At 43.3% G+C, this 21,400-nt stretch overlaps 1 protein-coding gene across 1 annotated transcript; it reads left to right on the top strand.

Annotated features, from left to right (window-relative positions):
* The first annotated feature begins 2,899 nt into the window (after positions 1-2,899).
* LOC110908627 (UDP-glycosyltransferase 75C1) lies at positions 2,900-4,600 on the top strand. The gene has a single exon (XM_022153567.2). The coding sequence runs from the start codon at positions 2,975-2,977 to the stop codon at positions 4,400-4,402; it is 1,428 nt and encodes a 475-aa protein (XP_022009259.1). The 5' UTR covers positions 2,900-2,974; the 3' UTR covers positions 4,403-4,600.
* Positions 4,601-21,400: the final 16,800 nt, after the last annotated feature.

The following is a 21,400-nucleotide window of genomic DNA, read 5'->3' as shown; positions in this document are numbered from 1 at the left end:
TTTATGCTTAAATCGCTACTTTTAGTGGCAAAAAAAGAAATTTCTTTTTTTAAAAAAAATATTTTTTTATTTTTAATTTTTTTTGGATTCGAAAATTAGCGATTTTTATATAAAAATATTAAAAAAAAATTTGTGTGATTTTTAGCTATTTTTAGGCATTTTTGGTTGTGTTCACATTTGTTCTCGCGGTTCTCGCAATAAGAGGTGATTCTCGCATGTTCTTCTCCCTATATATATATAATTTAAGATTTAATAATACTATTGTTATTATAATTAATTAATTGTTTTATTTAATCATTTATGTTTAAAGTTGCTAAATGTGTAAGTTAATGTTACATACTTCGCATTTCATCGGCTTTCAACCAAAGTTTCTATCTTTGAACCTTTCGATAACTTTGGATTTAATTTATTATAAATAGTAAATTTGGATGTGCTTTAAGTTTAAGGGGGTGCCTAACTTTTATTTTTTTGACTTATGCTTATATTTTAAAGTAGCTTATGTTTATTTTTTTTCATTTGATAAGCTATTTTTAAGTGTTTGGATTTGCTTATATTCTACAAGTTGATAATTAATAATTAATCTTTAGTTGTTTGTTAAGTTATTTTGTATTATGGGAAGGTGTATAATATCATTGTGTGTAATGAGTAAAAAACCATCTTCTTCAAATAAGCTTATTCAAATAAGCTAGAAAACCATGTTCCCATAAGCTTCTTGGAATTAGCTTATATAAGCTAATAAGCATAAGCTTAAAAAGCTAAACCAAACACCCATTAGTACTTATTTTGTAGAAATAAGCTAAAAAAGCTATAAACTTAGATAAAAAAGCTACGCCAAACACCCCCTAATTTGATTATGTGAATTTACGGTATTGGTTGTCTGTTGTGTTACATACATAACAATTGTTGTCGGTTTTAAAACCGAAGCTTCCATTTTTTTTAAACGGCAAATTTGGATCACTGACAGACTACCGAAGTATTATCGTGCCACTAGTGGAACCACCCGATCATATCCAACTCCACTAGGCAATAATGCCTCACCAATTCAGGAGGAAACCCAATATATATGGGAAAACCCCCTTGTGGGAATCGAACCCAGAACCTATTGGTCTCAAAGCTTTATCCCACCACGAAGATGCCACTAGGCTATAAAGCCATGCACCCGAAGCTTCCATTTAATTAAAATTTCGTTAGTTTTGAAAGTAATTAACCATAATTTCCATCACACGTGTGTCTGTTGTGTTACATACATAACACGTGTTGTCTGTTGTGTTACATACATAACATAATTTTCATGTTTTAAATAATATTGGTCATAATTTCCATATTTGGACAATTACCTCATTAATTTTTAAACACCTTTTTATAGGTATTTGTGTTGTCGAACTCATCGATAATTACTGGCATATCCCAAGCGTCAATATTGTTTCTTTGAGTATAGTCAATTTTCTAGTAGTAATTCAATAAATGATGAGTGTTTGATACAATTAACCAGATACTATAACAAGAAAATAAACAGGTTATGAATCCACAAACAAGATTTGTTTATGAAACAAGTCAACCTAAGTACAACTTATTTAATAAATAGGTTGATATGTTAACCCATTTAAAGTTTTTTTTTTTGTCTTTTAAGCTCTTTTTAAATTTTAGAGATGAAAGGAACTGACAATTAAGGTTGAATTCCAGAACTCCTCATTTTTTTTCAATAGTTATAAGAATGATTTATATACGGCCCCTATAATCTCAAGCTAAACATATATATAAACATGTTTCTTGTTTGGGGATAAGATTTAAGAAGACATAAGTAATTAAGAAGACACTACTTACAAAATTATATATTTTAGTTAGATTTATTGAGTGATAAAATTGTTACCAAGTCACTAAACATCAATTCATATTCATAAATGAACATTAAACAAGTTGACATTGATAATGATACGAACACCATTTATAAGAGTGTTCGACACACACATAAGATAAAATATAAGTCGTGTTTATGTTCACCAATGTTATAAGATTGAATCCTGTAAGTTTCTTCTATTTTATAATAACTTTAATTAATTAGCAATTTTGTGTTGCATTATGGGTTGTATCTTTGGCATCATAGATTGTATTCACCGTTGAATCTTTTTTTTTTATTTTTAGTACTTTTTACTTTCAACCCAATACTTATATATCTTTTTAATTTAATCTTAACACATTTTTACTTTCAACTTTAGTCTCATATATTTTTCATCTTTTACAAATTTTTCGTTTTATGTTTCAGTCTAGATCTTGTGAGTTAACACGCCAAAACGCGGTTGTGTGGTTCAATATTCTACACCTATTTTTTCACTAATGGCCATGTCACATTACGGGGATCATAAATCAACTTAGTTATTGTTTTCTTTGTTTTACGTTTCGTTTGCATGATTCAACATTTTTACGTCTACTTTTTATTCATTTTAGTTTCTTCATCTTTTACTTATTTTTTATATGAGTTTTTCCAATGTTGATGGTTGCTGATAGTGACGTTACACTAGTATTATTTGTTATTGTTTTACGTTATTGTTTTATGCCGCCTACTACAACACAATGCCTTAATACTAGTTTAAATAAAATTATATGTAGATCCATTTGCTATTTTGAGTTTGTAGCCTCGATACCTGATTGGCTCCAAGGTTGGCCGCCACTGGCCAACTGGATCAATGATTCAATTGGCATAACCTATCGGTTATGTTTGGATGGCTCGAAAACTTGGTGCATGGCCTATTTTTGACTTTTTTCGTTAGTAATTTAATTCTGTTTTAGTGCACATAAAAAGCACCACCACCACCACCCATTAAGTTCTATCTATCTTCATTACGTCAGCAAAAATGTCACTCTCTTTGTTTCCACACCATATAAACCCTATCACAACTATTTCTCTTCACTTAATCAAACTTTAAGTCTTACAAACCCATAGTCGACTGAGCTGTGATTTAACCATACAAAGATTATGGCTCAAACTCAGCCTCACTTCCTCTTGATAACCTATCCAGCCCAAGGACACATCAACCCGGCTCTCCAGTTCGCTAAACAACTCACCCGGTTAGATGTCAAACTCACCTTCGCCACCACCGTCAATGCCTACCGTCGCATGGGCAAAGCTAGCAAGGTTCCCGAGAACATCAACTTTGTGGTTTATTCAGACGGCTATGATGATGGTTTCAAGCCCGGTTCTGATGATGCCAACCTCTTCTTGGCTCAGTTTAGGAGTGAAGGAGCCCGGTGCTTGAAAGAAACCATACTTTCTTGTGCTGAAAATGGCACCCCGGTCAATTGTTTGGTGTACACCTTCCTCCTCCCTTGGGCTGCAGAGGTGGCGACTGATTGTAACGTGCCATCAGCCCTTCTTTGGATCCAACCAGCATCGGTGTTTCGGGTGTATTATTATTATTATTCCAAAGGGTATGAAAAACTCATTGGAGAAGATTGCAATAAGCCATCATGGTCCGTTGAAATACCAGGGTTACCATTGCTAAAAAGTTGTGACCTCCCATCATTTTGTCTCCCTTCAAACACTTACGATAACATAGTATCTTTATTTAAGGAACTCCTACATAGGCTGAATTTGATAGGAAACCCTAAAATACTAGTGAATACTTTTGATGCATTGGAAGAAGAAGCCATCAAAGAGATTGATGGCAAGATAAATATGGTCGGTGTAGGGCCGTTGATTCCGTCCGCTTTCTTGGATGGAATGGATCCTTTGGACCGATCTTTTGGTGGAGATTTGTTTGAACCATCACATTCACATAACTATTTGGAATGGATGAACACAAAACCAGAAGGGTCTATTGTTTACATATCTTTTGGTACCCTCGTAGTGTGGTCAAAGAAACAAAAGGAGGCAATGGCTCATGGTTTGTTGGAGAGCAAAAAGCCATTTCTATGGGTGATCAAGGATAAAGAAGGAGAAGATGCAGAAGAGGAAATAAGTTGCATGAAAGAATTGAAACAGTTAGGGTTAATGGTTCCTTGGTGCAGTCAACTAGAGGTGCTTTCACACCCTTCTTTAGGTTGTTTTGTGACACATTGTGGGTGGAATTCGACACTCGAGAGTATGGCTTGTGGGGTTCCGGTGGTGGCAGTTCCGAACTGGTCTGATCAGTCGACGAATGCGAAGCTTCTTGAAGACGTATGGGGGACAGGAGTCAGGGTGATTAGAGATGAAGATGGAGTTGTTGAAGGAGAAGAGATTAGAAGGTGCATTGAAATGGTTCTGGGAGGACATGAAAGAGGAGAAACAATGAGAATGAATGCTAAGAAGTGGAAGGAATTTGCAAGAGCGGCTATGAAAGAAGGTGGATCTTCTTATATGAATCTCAAGGCTTTTGTTGAAGAAGTTGGAAGTTATACTCAAGCAGGGGCGGATGTAGCATGAATTACCGGATTTTCAGGATCCACTCCGTTTGAAAATTTTAATGAAAACCTAAATAGAATTTTAAGTAAAAATCTATATAGAAACCCACTGAAAAAAATTATTGGATCCGTCGCTGTATCAAAACACTGTGAAAAGTGGTGATTCCTACTATAGAATCCGAATCATAATTAATTTGGTTATGCTATTTGATTGTTTTAATGTAATTCACTTAAAATTCTGCAGTTAATGAATGCCAACAAAGCAGTCATTAATATACCACTGTACAATACTGATCACAATAAATGTTTTCAAATGAAAATTAAGTTTTTTTTTTTTTTAACGGAAAAGAGGATCATCTCATTACTTCAACAAAAAACGGTTACAAATATAATTTCTAGCCAGGAGCTAGAAAATACATACAAGTAACGGACATCTATCGCCTAATTATAATTCCTTTCACGCCCAAACTAAACCAAAGATCCCTCGCAATATCCTTCCTTTGGGCTCTATGTTTAAGCCAAAGAAGAGAACATTCTTTGATATCTTCTACAATTGTTGAGTATGACTTATAAGCGTTATTGAAGATCCTCTCGTTCCTTTGAATCCATATGTTCCATAAAGCCGCCAAGATCACACAATAAAAAGCCTTCTTTTGTACGGTCGGTAAGTTAATCTCCCATGCCACAGCGAGAATGTCTTTGACCGTCACGCAAGCGGATAAACCCATGTTTTCCAGCCAAACTCCGACGAGCCACCATATGGTTTTAGCCGTTATGCATGTGACAAAGATATGATCCGCCGTTTCCTCCGAATAGCCACAAAAAGGACACATCACGGACCCGACCTGTACTCCTCTTTTTGCTAGTTCTACACGCGTGGGGATCCTACCCTGTGACACTTCGGACCTTCCCGGGGAAACTTTCTTGATGCAACGTTTCATGTACGTATTTTATTAAATGAAAACGATGAATTATTTGTTATTATGTGTTATATGCCGATTTACTTTTGTGTGTATATGTATATATATATATATATATATATATAAACCCGACTCGAGACCTCAACCCGACTCGAGACCATGGTCTCGAGTGAACATTAGTATTGGGCCGGCTAGGCCTTGGCCTTGTAGGAATTAAACCCAACCCGGAACCCTTAGCCCAACTCGGAACATTATATAAACCCAACCCCACCTCCCTTAATCATTTTACACACCCTCTTCTCACACTCTCCTCTCATCTTCTTCACTAAACCCCAAAACCCTAAAGCTCTAGCAACCAAGACCACTCTTCTCATCCTTCTCCTTCTTCTCGGGTCAACCAACATCAAGAACCTACTCGGTTTTAGCTCGGAACCGCCAACCGGAAGCTCATTCATCGATCCATCATACCCGCACACCTTGAATCTATAACCGGTTAGTGGTTTTAGCTCTTTCTAGATGTTCATGTGTTAGTAAGGTCACTATGTGTTACCATGAGTCTTGCTTGTATTAATATAGGATGATGGTATAAATTTCGGATAAAAGATTTGATGCTTGATTATGTTTGAAAAGCATGCCTAGATAACTTAGGGTGAATGTTTATGAAAGTATGTGAGTATTCGGTTTTGTGGGGAGATAGTTTTGTTTCCGGTTAACAAGGGTTTGGTTAAAGGGGATTTGGACATGATGTTGGATTGAGTGTTCATGACTTTCATGATTTGAGATTGTGGTTAAATATTGCTTGAATAACCTGATTTTGGTTAATTGTCATTTGGATACTTGTGATTGAATATGTTGAATGTGTGAAGAACAATTTGAATGTGTTATGAACATGATAAATATTTGAAATTGTGCTTGTTTGATCTGTTTTGGTTTGTAATCAGACAAGAAAACATGTTTTAGTGGAAATGGTACATATTGGTTTCATGAAAATGCATTTCCATTGGTTCGTACATATGACAGGTTCTAGAAGGTCTTCATGCACACGTAACTACGGTTGCGAGTCGCAACCTTTGGTTGCTACTCGAGACCGCACCAAGATTTGTCGAGACCTCCCGGTTGCGAGTCGTAATCAACGCGTATCGATCTGATTGCGAGTCGTAACCACAGCTGCTTTGTCGGAATCGCCGGTTGCGAGTCGGAATCTCTGATTGCGAGTCGCAACCAAAGCATGACGAACCGAGACCTCGGTTGCGAGTCGCAACCTTGGTTGCGAGTCACCTCCGTCTCGACTGGGCTGATATTGGGCCAAGGTACTTGTTGGATTGTCTGTTAACTGGATTGCTTGTGTAACTGCTTAGGCCCAATAGCCCCACTGTTTGTATGTTGGACTTCCTGTTGACTGGGCTGCATGTCTACCTGCTACTGTGGTTATCTGCATTTACGTTAAGTGTGTCTTATACGTGTTTACTTGTACCCGACTTGACCCATATTTGGTAACCATGTTAGGACGTGGTGACCAACATACTTAACCAAGTAACGTATCATACCGAGCAACCCAAGGTGAGTTCACAACTTAAAAGCATGCGTCCCGGTGGTTTGGGACACGAGACTAAAACAACCCTATCCCCTTGTAAAGGGGATACCGTCTACACTCCCTCCCTAGTTATTGGGAAACAAACTTACTTTATCTTCCCTTGTATTGGGAAACCTTTTTAGTTAATTACTGTTTATACGGATTGCAACTAACGGCACTAAACGCAACTCTATCACTCAAGTCCCTACTACATAATACCGATTAGTCGCCGGTGCCAGGCGAACGGGTTATTAGTTGATAGCGCTATTTAGGTTTTACCAGCCTCACACCGTGCCATGGTATGGGATCGGTCGTGAACTAATGTACTCAGGCATCCGTCAATGATGATAGAACATTGACATCGGGGCATCCTGCGGAAACGCATTCGGTTACCTAGTGTTCGGTATTGGAAAAACAGTTTAGTCGCTAAACTTTTGGGGTAGCTCCCCATGGCATGTATAAACGGATAAATTAACTGGTGAAACGAGTTTTTGGAATTTAAAACTGGACAACTAGTGAACTCACTCAGCATTATTGTTGACCCCTTTACTGCATGCTTTGCAGGTGGCCAGTGACTGGAGCAGCTACTTGGGATGTGTAGTGGTCGTCTGCCCGTGTGTTGGGCATTTATTATGCTTACCTTATGAACACTGTTTAAAAACTATTTAATTATGCTTCCGCTACTTGTTACTGTTTAAACTTTAAAACCTTTAACTCTGAACTTGATATTTGCTAATTTTTATGGTTAGCAAGTATTACTTTAATATTAACCAATGCTTAGTATAATTGGTGGCTGGATCCTGGTCAGTCACGCCCCCGAAGCGGGTGTTATCCGCGGGTGGATTTTGGGGGTGTGACAGATTGGTATCAGAGCCATTGGTTATAGTGAACTTGGTTTTAAAAAGGGGAAAAATCTTTTTGAGAAAAACCAGACTATAACCCGTGACTCGTGACGACACTACACTCCAAGTACAAGGCTCGACTTATCTGACCTCATAGCTCGGACCCATAGTTACTTGCTTACTTGTCTTATGCTTTCTGCTTTACTATACGTACTAGTTGCCTGATTAGATAGATACATCTTCTCTCTTCTATCTTATTCTCGCTATCACGCACTCATACTATGTTTTCTGGTTATGAAGACAATGAGTGGACGCGGACGAGGAAACGTCAACATGACCCCGGCTCAGTTCACTAGCCTGCTCAACACCGTGGCCGCAGCTTTCGCAGCTCACCCGATAGGTCAGCCTGCACCTGTGCAACCACGTGTTTGTACCTTCAAGACCTTTATGGATTGCAAGCCTCTTCCTTTCAATGGCACGGAGGGTGCCATAGGCCTTCTGCACTGGATCGAGAAGGTCGAAGCTGTTTTTGCTGTCTGTGAATGCCCAACTGCTAATTGGGTGAAGTTTGCTACTGGTACTCTAGAGGGAAGCGCACTTTCATGGTGGAAAGCGCAAATTCAAATGCTTGGTCTAGAGACTGCTAACGCTACTGCGTGGGAAGATTTCAAGGATATGATCAAGGAAGAGTACTGTCACAGGGATGACATCCACAAGCTTGAGAATGAGTACTATGAACTCAAGATGGTTGGGTCGGAGATTGAGACCTACACCAAGCTGTCCAACGACTATGCTGCTCTTTGTCCAAACATGTCTCGACCTATGTACCGAAGGATCGAACTGTACATCAAGGGTCTGGCTCCAGAAATCCGAAGCCATGTAACTTCAGCCAACCACACTACCATTCAGCCGATCGTTCGACTTGCTCACAAACTCACCGATCAGGCTGTGGAAGAGGGCAGGTTGCCCAAAAGGATCAGTGCTGCGGAAGGAAGTCCTAGTGACAACAAACGGAAGTGGGATGGAAATCAGGGCAAGGATGCTAACCCTACTCAAGCCCCAGCTCAGCAAAGGAAAACTGACAACAGCAAAGGCACTCAGCAACAGGGCGGCTACCGGGGAAACTACCCTAAGTGCAACAAGTGTAACAGGCACCACAATGGGGCATGTAACAAGGGTCAGTGTCAGCGATGCCACAAGATGGGGCACGAAGCCAAGGATTGCAGAAGTCAGTTCCCAGCAAGGCAGAATCAGCAACAACCCCAACAGCAACAGCAGCAGGGAAACAACAGAGCATGTTTTAAATGTGGGGCAACAGGGCACATGCGAAAGGATTGCCCTGAACTGAATCAGAATCGCAACAACAATCAGGGGGCTGGGAACAATGAGCAAAACAACAATGCTGGGAATGCAAGGGGCAGAGCTTTCGTGATTGGAGCTGGAGAAGCGAGGAACGATCCCAACGTCGTGGCGGGTAAGTTCCTACTTGATGATCGTTATGTTTCTGTGTTATTTGATTCCGGTGCCGATGCCAGTTATGTATCCCTTCGCATTAGTAAGAAACTTAAGCATTCGCCCGCATTATTAAGTTCTAAGCATACCGTCGAGATAGCTAATGGTAAGAACATCGAGGCCACGCACGTGATCCACGACTGCACCCTAGAATTGTCTGGCCATACGTTTAGTATCGATCTCTTCCCTGTCAAACTCGGAAGCTTCGACGTCGTCATTGGTATGGATTGGTTATCCAAACATCGTGCTGAGATCCTCTGTCAAGAGAAAGCAGTTCGCATACCTCGCCATTCTGGTCAACCCCTCATCGTCAAAGGCAACAAAGGTGGAGAAGTCACAGGCATTATCTCGCTTCTAAAAGCCCAGAAGTGTTTACAGAAAGGGCACACCGCTATCCTAGCACTCGTCACCAATACTCGCGAAAAGGAAAAGAGGATTGAAGATTTTCCTGTAGTACGCGATTATCCCGAGGTATTTCCTGAGGAATTACCTGGACTCCCTCCCCATCGTCAGGTCGAATTTCAAATCGAGCTAGCTCCTGGAGCAGCACCCATAGCTCGTGCACCGTACCGTCTAGCCCCTGCAGAACTGAAGGAACTCTCTACGCAACTACAAGAACTTTTGGATAAAGGATTTATCCGTCCTAGCTCATCACCCTGGGGAGCCCCAGTACTCTTTGTTAAAAAGAAGGATGGCACATTCCGAATGTGCATCGACTACCGTGAGTTGAACAAGGTTACCATCAAGAATCGTTACCCTCTCCCGCGCATCGACGACCTATTCGATCAGCTGCAAGGATCGAGCTACTATTCTAAGATCGACCTGCGATCAGGTTATCATCAGCTGAGAGTTCGTAATAAAGACATCTCCAAGACTGCATTCAGGACTCGTTATGGTCATTACGAGTTCCTCGTTATGCCTTTTGGAATGACTAACGCACCTGCAGTGTTCATGGATCTTATGAACCGCGTATGTAAGCCTTACCTCGACAAATTCGTGATTGTGTTTATCGACGACATCTTGATTTATTCAAAAAGTCAAGAAGAGCATGAACAGCACCTACGCCTTATCCTCGAACTCCTTCGCAACGAGCAACTGTATGCCAAATTCTCTAAATGTGACTTTTGGCTTCGAGAAGTCCATTTCCTCGGCCATGTAGTTAATAAGAACGGAATTCATGTCGACCCAGCTAAGATCGAATCGATAAAGAACTGGCCTACGCCTAAGACTCCCACTGAAGTTCGCCAATTCTTGGGTTTGGCGGGCTACTACCGCAGATTCATTCAGGGATTCTCAAAGATTGCACAACCTCTCACAACACTCACTCAGAAAGGCGTCGCCTACAAGTGGAATGCAGCGCAGGAATCTGCTTTTCAGAGGCTTAAGGATAACCTCTGTAGCGCTCCTATTCTCTCATTGCCCGACGGTACTGACGACTTTGTGGTTTACTGCGATGCGTCTATTCATGGACTCGGTTGCGTGTTAATGCAACGCGAGAAAGTTATTGCCTACGCCTCACGACAACTCAAGACGCATGAAAAGAACTACACGACGCATGACTTGGAACTGGGAGCAGTGATCTTTGCTCTTAAGATATGGAGACATTACCTGTACGGTACCAAGTGCACTATTTACACCGATCACAGGAGTCTCGAGCATATCTTTAGGCAAAAGGAGTTGAACATGAGACAACGTCGATGGGTCGAACTCTTGAACGACTACGAATGCGCCATCAAGTATCATCCGGGCAAGGCCAATGTCGTGGCAGACGCCCTCAGTCGAAAGGACACCGTACCAAAGCGCGTGCGAGCACTGCAACTTACCATCCAGTCTAACCTCCCTACCCAGATTCGAAATGCTCAAGTTGAAGCATTGAAGCCGGAAAACATCAGGGCTGAGTCTCTGCGTGGATCGAGACAGCAAATGGAACAGAAAGAAGATGGTGCTTACTATGTGACAGGGCGTATCTGGGTTCCACTCTTTGGAGATTTACGCGAACTCGTGATGGACGAAGCCCACAAGTCCCGCTACTCAGTACATCCTGGTTCGGACAAGATGTACCATGATTTAAAGACTACCTACTGGTGGCCTGGTATGAAGGCCCACATAGCAACATACGTTAGCAAATGTTTGACTTGCGCGAGAGTCAAGACAGAATACCAGAAGCCAGCAGGTCTACTCCAACAACCAGAAATCCCGAAATGGAAATGGGAGCAAATTTCCATGGATTTTGTTACAGGGTTACCTAGATCTCAACGAGGAAATGATGCTATTTGGGTAATCGTAGATCGATTGACCAAGTCCGCGCACTTTCTGGCTATTAAGGAAACAGACAAGTTTTCTACCTTGGCAGAGATTTACTTAAAGGAAGTAGTTTCGAGGCACGGAGTGCCAACCTCGATTATTTCCGACCGAGACGCTCGATTTACTTCGGAATTGTGGCAAGCTATGCACAAATGCTTTGGCTCACGTTTGGATATGAGCACTGCTTATCACCCGCAAACGGATGGACAGTCCGAACGTACCATCCAAACTCTAGAAGACATGCTTAGAGCGTGTGTGATCGACTTTGGCAAGAACTGGGAGAAGCATCTACCGTTAGTAGAGTTCTCATACAACAACAGCTACCACACTAGCATTCAGGCAGCACCTTTTGAGGCATTGTACGGTCGTAAATGCCGGTCACCTCTCTGCTGGGCGGAAATCGGTGATAGTCAAATCACGGGCCCAGAGATGGTGGTAGATACAACGGAAAAGATTGCCCAGATCAGACAACGCATGGCGGCAGCTCGTGACCGTCAGAAGAGCTACGCTGATAAGCGTAGGAAACCATTGGAATTCCAGGTCGGTGACCGGGTTCTACTTAAAGTCTCACCCTGGAAGGGTGTGGTTCGCTTTGGCAAACGAGGCAAGCTCAATCCGCGATATATCGGACCATTCGAAATTACCGAGAAGATCGGTAAGGTTGCTTATAGATTGAGCCTGCCTGAAGAACTGAGTGCGGTACACAACGTTTTTCACGTATCCAACCTGAAGAAGTGTTTGTCGGATGAAACACTTGTGATTCCTTTTAAGGAACTAACGATTGACGAACAGCTACACTTTACTGAGGAACCGATTGAGATCACTGATCGAGAGATCAAAATCCTCAAACGTAGCCAGATACCTCTTGTACGAGTTCGTTGGAACTCGCGACGTGGCCCAGAGTATACCTGGGAGCGGGAAGACCAGATGAAGCACAAGTATCCCCAGTTGTTCCCAAACGAAAACCCCAGCACTGAAGCTACGAACGAATTTCGGGACGAAATTCCAAACTAACGGGGGGATGATGTGACACCCCGTTGAAACGCTTTTACTCACACTAGCTTGACAGTGGCTGCCTTAACTTTCGGGACGAAAGTACCTAAAACGTGGGGATAATGTGACACTTCGGACCTTCCCGGGGAAACTTTCTTGATGCAACGTTTCATGTACGTATTTTATTAAATGAAAACGATGAATTATTTGTTATTATGTGTTATATGCCGATTTACTTTTGTGTGTATATGTATATATATATATATATATATATATATATAAACCCGACTCGAGACCTCAACCCGACTCGAGACCATGGTCTCGAGTGAACATTAGTATTGGGCCGGCTAGGCCTTGGCCTTGTAGGAATTAAACCCAACCCGGAACCCTTAGCCCAACTCGGAACATTATATAAACCCAACCCCACCTCCCTTAATCATTTTACACACCCTCTTCTCACACTCTCCTCTCATCTTCTTCACTAAACCCCAAAACCCTAAAGCTCTAGCAACCAAGACCACTCTTCTCATCCTTCTCCTTCTTCTCGGGTCAACCAACATCAAGAACCTACTCGGTTTTAGCTCGGAACCGCCAACCGGAAGCTCATTCATCGATCCATCATACCCGCACACCTTGAATCTATAACCGGTTAGTGGTTTTAGCTCTTTCTAGATGTTCATGTGTTAGTAAGGTCACTATGTGTTACCATGAGTCTTGCTTGTATTAATATAGGATGATGGTATAAATTTCGGATAAAAGATTTGATGCTTGATTATGTTTGAAAAGCATGCCTAGATAACTTAGGGTGAATGTTTATGAAAGTATGTGAGTATTCGGTTTTGTGGGGAGATAGTTTTGTTTCCGGTTAACAAGGGTTTGGTTAAAGGGGATTTGGACATGATGTTGGATTGAGTGTTCATGACTTTCATGATTTGAGATTGTGGTTAAATATTGCTTGAATAACCTGATTTTGGTTAATTGTCATTTGGATACTTGTGATTGAATATGTTGAATGTGTGAAGAACAATTTGAATGTGTTATGAACATGATAAATATTTGAAATTGTGCTTGTTTGATCTGTTTTGGTTTGTAATCAGACAAGAAAACATGTTTTAGTGGAAATGGTACATATTGGTTTCATGAAAATGCATTTCCATTGGTTCGTACATATGACAGGTTCTAGAAGGTCTTCATGCACACGTAACTACGGTTGCGAGTCGCAACCTTTGGTTGCTACTCGAGACCGCACCAAGATTTGTCGAGACCTCCCGGTTGCGAGTCGTAATCAACGCGTATCGATCTGATTGCGAGTCGTAACCACAGCTGCTTTGTCGGAATCGCCGGTTGCGAGTCGGAATCTCTGATTGCGAGTCGCAACCAAAGCATGACGAACCGAGACCTCGGTTGCGAGTCGCAACCTTGGTTGCGAGTCACCTCCGTCTCGACTGGGCTGATATTGGGCCAAGGTACTTGTTGGATTGTCTGTTAACTGGATTGCTTGTGTAACTGCTTAGGCCCAATAGCCCCACTGTTTGTATGTTGGACTTCCTGTTGACTGGGCTGCATGTCTACCTGCTACTGTGGTTATCTGCATTTACGTTAAGTGTGTCTTATACGTGTTTACTTGTACCCGACTTGACCCATATTTGGTAACCATGTTAGGACGTGGTGACCAACATACTTAACCAAGTAACGTATCATACCGAGCAACCCAAGGTGAGTTCACAACTTAAAAGCATGCGTCCCGGTGGTTTGGGACACGAGACTAAAACAACCCTATCCCCTTGTAAAGGGGATACCGTCTACACTCCCTCCCTAGTTATTGGGAAACAAACTTACTTTATCTTCCCTTGTATTGGGAAACCTTTTTAGTTAATTACTGTTTATACGGATTGCAACTAACGGCACTAAACGCAACTCTATCACTCAAGTCCCTACTACATAATACCGATTAGTCGCCGGTGCCAGGCGAACGGGTTATTAGTTGATAGCGCTATTTAGGTTTTACCAGCCTCACACCGTGCCATGGTATGGGATCGGTCGTGAACTAATGTACTCAGGCATCCGTCAATGATGATAGAACATTGACATCGGGGCATCCTGCGGAAACGCATTCGGTTACCTAGTGTTCGGTATTGGAAAAACAGTTTAGTCGCTAAACTTTTGGGGTAGCTCCCCATGGCATGTATAAACGGATAAATTAACTGGTGAAACGAGTTTTTGGAATTTAAAACTGGACAACTAGTGAACTCACTCAGCATTATTGTTGACCCCTTTACTGCATGCTTTGCAGGTGGCCAGTGACTGGAGCAGCTACTTGGGATGTGTAGTGGTCGTCTGCCCGTGTGTTGGGCATTTATTATGCTTACCTTATGAACACTGTTTAAAAACTATTTAATTATGCTTCCGCTACTTGTTACTGTTTAAACTTTAAAACCTTTAACTCTGAACTTGATATTTGCTAATTTTTATGGTTAGCAAGTATTACTTTAATATTAACCAATGCTTAGTATAATTGGTGGCTGGATCCTGGTCAGTCACGCCCCCGAAGCGGGTGTTATCCGCGGGTGGATTTTGGGGGTGTGACATACCCGATATACTCCTCCAGGCCAATGTGTTCGCTTTTGCCGTTGCCCATCCGCACCACTTCATAATCGGTTCTCCGTCGCTTTGATAAGTAGAGCCCATGAATTAGATATATATCGCTTTCCCTCCCTCCATGTGCATGCATCGACTATATCAAAGATAGAATGTATGGTATGGAATGAACGGTTGTTTTGTCAAAGTCATTGGTAGAAACAAGTCAACATGAATCAGAGAATAGTCATGCTATTCGTTAAAACTGATGATAAATGCTAAGGCTATGTGGTATGGTGATGATCCTCCCTTAGAGGATGATCCGTCACGTAGATGCCACATCATAGTCCCTTAGAGGATGATCCGCCATGATTGATGAGGATACGTCCCTAACCGGACCGAATCATTGCTACAAACAGATCGGACCGGGCCTAGCACCACGAAACGAACCGAACGCTAGAATGGTCCGGTGTAACTAACTAGGCCCCACCTCCATAACCGTCATGATAGCGACTGGTCCGACCTTAACTAACTCGCCACGTCAGCACACCCAAAAGCTATAAATACCCCGCCAAAGCTTCCAGCAAGGGGTAATCGCGACTCTCTCTCTCCCTGACTTATTTCCTCCTCACAAATACTTATTCTCACGCCCGAGCTTGGTCACAGAGAGGCCCCCCTCCCTGTGACGAGGCTAACGGCGTGCTTGTCTCTTGTGATCTTGCAGGTCTCCTGTCGGATCATCTGAAGTTCTACTCTGGCCAGTCTGTATCAACTGGTTTCTGAGTCTTCAGTGGCGCCATCCCCTCGAATTCACATAATTCGTTTCGTTGTTCTCATTTTTTCGAAGTAATGGCAGAATTACCAGCAGTAGTCTCCACCAGTCCTTTCCCATCTTACAGTGATATATGGGAAGGAAACGCTAATTCCACAATCGCTCCAGCAGCAGTTATCGCTTCAGCAGCTTCGATAGGCTCCGCATCGGCTCCTCCAGCCGCAAATGTTGTGGGTGGAAGTTCTGTCACCACACTGTCCGTTACCGCTCCAGTTGTCACGCCACTACCGAGTTTCGACAACGCTTTCCTCTTACGGAACGCTGATCTGTTGCGACAGTTACAACAGCAACAGCAGAGAGATGAGATGCTGCAAAGTCTCCGAACAAACTTGTTTACCAGCGCCTACTCAGGGGGAAACCCTGTCTCCGTCGGTCCTTTTGCTTCTGGATCTCTGGTAAGTTCTATGATCTCCACTTCTATACCACATGTTACACAATTCTCATCCGTAACAAGTGCTCCGATGAATAACGGTCTAAACGACCTGTTTCTCCAGGGATCTCTGGGTTTAAACCCCCAAGACCAAGAGCTACTCATGCCATATCATCCCACGTCTATGACTTCGCAGTCAAAGTTCACGCTACGGATTGTCAATGCTCCACTCCCAGCTAAGCTGAAGATGCCTCCCACGTTAAAATTTTACGACGGTACGTCCGACCCGGACGACCACATGTTCGCGTTTGCCGGAGCAGCTAAGGTCGAGCAATGGCCAATGCCGGCTTGGTGTCTTATGTTCGCCCAAACTCTCACAGGATCGGCTAGAGTTTGGTTCGATGGGTTGCCAGAGGGGTCGATCGATCACTTCGAGGACTTCCGACGTATATTCTTGCAAAACTTTTGTCAGCAGCGTCGCTGCAAAAAAGATATTACTGAGGTACACCACATCAAGCGCCGCGACGGAGAATCCGTAGAAGATTTTATAGACCGTTTCAACCGAGAAAGTATGCAGATAAGTGGAGCAGTAGATCAGCTCCGAGTATCGGGTTTCTGTCATGGTGTACGGAACAATCAATTGGTGGAAAAACTTCACGAAGATCTCCCAAAGACCATGGAGACGCTCATGGAACGGGCTCGAGCTTTTGTTCGAGGGAAGAGTGCTTGCGGCCAACCGAACGAAGCGATTGCCAGGAGCTCCAAAGCTCGAACCACGTCATGGAGACGGAACACATCGCCACCAAAAGATAGGAGCAATAACTGGAATAGAAACCGTGGTCCGTATCAAAAATCCGATCGAAGCAGTTTCCGAACAGGAAACGTACGATTCAACAGTTTCTCTGAATTATCAAAATCGCCGAGCGAAATCCTCAGCACGGAAAACACTCGATTCCCCACGCCATCAAAGCAACGGCCTACCTCAGATAAGCACTCCAAGAAATATTGTGAATATCACCGCGACAAAGGCCATACAACTGATGAATGTTGGGCTTTAAAGCAAGAAATCGAAAAGGCCGTTCGATCCGGTAAACTCTCACATCTTGTAAAGGAAGTAAAAGATGGAAAGAAGCCAGCAACAGTAGTTGACAATCCGAACACCGAACCGGGAATCAATATGATCCGGTCAGCAGAACCGAGAGGAGTTAAACGATCGAACCAGCATATGGCAGCATGGATGCGTCAGCCGACGTATTTTCCTCCGGTCGATCCCGAAGACGCTCGGGACGGACCGATCATAATTTCAGCTGTTGTCGCCGGACACCTGGTTCGACGTATTTACGTAGATGGAGGAAGCGCCTTTGAGATCATGTATATCCAGTGTTTCCAACAGCTGAATCCCCAAACAAAAAGGAAGCTAATCGAAGTATCTACCCCATTGATAAGCTCCTCAGGAGAAGTAGTCCGTCCGATAGGACAGATTACTCTTCCAACCACATTCAAAGACGGTAGCAAAAGCAGGACGGTGCCACTAACTTTCCTTGTTGTTCGAACTCATTCTTCGCACAACATAATACTTGGACGCCCCGGATTACGAGCTCTTGGAGCAATCAGTTCGACAATACACGGAGCTATTAAGTTCCCTACCGAAGCCGGAGTTGCAACCATCTGTTCAGAGTCGAATTCATTAGTCGCCGAAGTAAGACATACGGCCGAAACAAGCTCTAAGAAGTCTGAAGTACCTACGGAGCTATGGGCAATCAACCCAGATTTCCCCGAACAACAAGTGGCTATTGGTGCTCAACTCCCAAAACGAACGAAGAAACTTTTATGGGAATTATTAAGCAACTCGATAGATGTCTTTGCGTGGCAGCACTCTGATATGCAGGGAGTCCCCAGATCGATGGCACAACATCACCTGAATGTAAAAGATTCAGTCAAACCAATAGCACAAAGAAAGAGACACATGGCACCGGATCGAGCCAAAGCCATAGCAAAAGATGTTAAAAGCCTCTTAGACGCGGGGATCATTCGGGAGGTTCGGTATCAAACATGGGTATCAAACCCCGTGATGGTACGAAAAAAAGATAACTCCTGGAGAATGTGCATCGATTTCACCGATCTAAACAATGCGTGCCCAAAAGATTGTTTCCCCCTCCCAGAGATCGATGAGAAGATTGACTCCGTTGCAACATTCAGGCTAAAATGTTTTTTGGACGCTTACAAAGGCTATCACCAAATACAAATGGCGGTCGAGGACGAGGATAAGACGGCCTTCGTCACCAATGAAGGAGTGTTTTGTTTTAAAAAGATGCCGTTCGGTTTGAAAAACGCCGGTGCTACGTACCAGCGTCTGATGAACAAAGCCTTTAAGGACCAGATCGAACGAAACGTGGAGGTGTACGTCGATGACATCGTGATAAAAAGTCATGATGAGGCCGCCATGCTAAAAGATATACTCGAAACATTTACTCGGCTCCGAAGCATTAACATGAAGTTGAATCCGAAAAAATGTACATTCGGGGTGGAAGAAGGCAAGTTTCTCGGGGTCATGGTCGGGTCAAAAGGCTTACGAGCCAACCCCGACAAAATTGACGCTGTCCTTACAATGAAGCCCCCGAGATCGGTTAAAGAAATTCAGTCCTTAAATGGACAATTAGCTGCTCTCCATCGGTTTTTGTCAAAAGCTGCAGACCGATCGCTCCCCTTCATGGACGTTCTCAGAAAGAGCTTTAGATCGGAGTTTAAATGGACGGGGGAGGCCGCGCGAGCTTTCGAAGAACTTAAAGAATGTTTGGGCACCCTGCCAACCCTCACCGTACCGGAAGAAGACGAGGTATTAACGGTGTATTTAGCTGCATCATTCGGAGCCATCAGCGCGGTATTAGTCGCCCACCGAACTGGAAAACAAATCCCCATTTATTATGTAAGCCGAACGTTAAAGGACTACGAAACAAGATATTCAAATTTGGAAAAATTAGCCTTGGCCCTAGTCCATGCTTCAAGAAGGCTTCGCCGATATTTTCAGGCCCATCCAATCGAGGTACGAACGGACCAAAGAATCCAACACGTTCTCCGACGACCCGAGGTCTCAGGCCGAATGGCGAAATGGGCGATTGAGTTGGGCGCGTTCAACATTACCTTCCGAACTAAAGGTCCGTTGAAAGGACAGGTGATAGCTGATTTTTTGGTTGAAATACCGGAAGAAAAAGAAACTGAAGAGGCAGGTAAAGCTCCGGAGAAGCCATGGTCTTTATATACCGACGGTGCCTCTAGTGCCGAAGGATCAGGAGCGGGCCTAATTCTCACAGATCCAGACGGAACGGATGTGACGTATGCGCTCCGACTGGAATTCAAAAGTTCCAACAACGAGGCTGAGTATGAAGCTCTCCTGGCCGGCCTACGCCTAGCACAGAAAGTCGGAGCCAAGAATGTCATAGCCCATGTAGACTCGTTGCTCGTAGCAAATCAGGTAAATGGAGAATACGAGGCGAGGGAAGCAAACATGATCGAGTATCTCGAGCAAGTAAGGCAGGCAATGGCTCAGTTCGAAGCATGCAGAGTCGAGCACATCCCCCGTAGCAAAAACAAAAAGGCAGACGCATTGAGCAAGTTGGCATCAGTGTCATTCAGTCACTTGGCTAAAGAAGTAAGAGTGGAAGTTTTAGCTACACCGTCAATCGCAGCTCCGCAAGTAATGCAAGTTGAAGTTCCACCACAAACATGGATGACGCCGATAATTAATTATTTGGTGCATGATGTTCTGCCAACTGACAAAGCGGAAGCAAGAAAAGTCCAGATCAATTCCCTCCAGTATCAGATGCAGGAAGGAGGATTATACCGAAAGACCTTTCTCGGACCATTGCTAAAATGCCTGGATCCGGAGCAAGCTAGTTACATCATACGGGAAATACACTACGGCATCTGCGGTATCCACGCCGGGCCTAAAATGATCGTAACAAAGGTAAAAAACGCAGGGTACTACTGGCCCGGAATGCATGAAAGCGCCGTAAAAGAGCTCCAGCAATGTGACGAATGTCAAAGGCACGCACCAACCAGCCTCCGAGCTAAAAATGAAATGATACCAGTAACCGCCGCATGGCCTTTTCAAAAATGGGGAGTTGATATCGTCGGACCTTTTCCGAGATCAAGCGGAAGCGCACAATATCTGTTGGTCGCGGTAGATTATTTCACCAAGTGGGTAGAAGCTCGTCCGTTTACAACCATCTCCGGCTACAATGTGACGCGATTTTTCTGGGAGCAAATAGTGTGCCGATTCGGCCTACCGCTCTACATCATAAGCGATAATGCAAAACAGTTTGCAGAAAACCCCTTCAAGCGATGGTGTGAAAGGTTAAAAATCAATCAAGTTTTTTCCTCGGTTGCCCACCCTCAGGGCAACGGGCAGGTCGAACAGATCAATCGACGCATCGTCAACGGCATAAAAAGAAGGCTAGGTCAGGAAGGAAAAGGTTGGGCGGACGAACTGCCAAACGTCCTATGGGCACACCGAACCCTGCACAAGACCAGCAACGGTGAGACACCGTTCAGCTTGACCTACGGTACCGAAGCAGTAATTCCGGCCGAAATCGGGCTCCCGAATCAAAGATGCAAGAATTGGGAAGAAAACGAATGTGAACTCCGGTCCAACCTTGACCTGCTGGAGGAACGCCGAAACATAGCGGCAATCAAAGAGGCTCGGTATAAGAAAAAAATCGAAAAGTATTACAATGCTCGGGCTAAAATTTACAAGTTCAAAGTCGGAGATTATGTGCTCCGAAACAACGACGCAAGTCGCACCGAAACCCCCGGCAAACTTACCCCAAAGTGGGAGGGGCCATACCGAGTCAAGGAAGCCAGTGAGAAGGGCTCGTATGTGCTGGAGAAGCTTGACGGAACCCCAGTGCCGCGAACATGGAATGGGGTACACTTAAAAAAGTGCTTCATGTAAACAACCAGCTACGGCTGAGGAAGATCGCTAATTTACATTTTTAGTATTTCCAGATCTTAATATGTAAATCGGGAGGGTATTACCCCGATAACTTGTTATTTCCTTTGTAATCGGGATGTTTTTTCCCCGAACTAATGAATAAAGCG

This window comes from Helianthus annuus, chromosome 14, assembly GCF_002127325.2.
Source record: "Helianthus annuus cultivar XRQ/B chromosome 14, HanXRQr2.0-SUNRISE, whole genome shotgun sequence".
Lineage (NCBI taxonomy): Eukaryota > Viridiplantae > Streptophyta > Magnoliopsida > Asterales > Asteraceae > Helianthus > Helianthus annuus.
Note: the sequence above shows the minus strand (reverse complement) of the source record. Positions and strands in the feature narration are given on the sequence as shown.

Excerpts from the sequence above, each read along its gene's own strand:
- LOC110908627 (XM_022153567.2), top strand. The coding sequence starts at position 2,975 with ATGGCTCAAACTCAGCCTCACTTCCTCTTGATAACCTATCCAGCCCAA.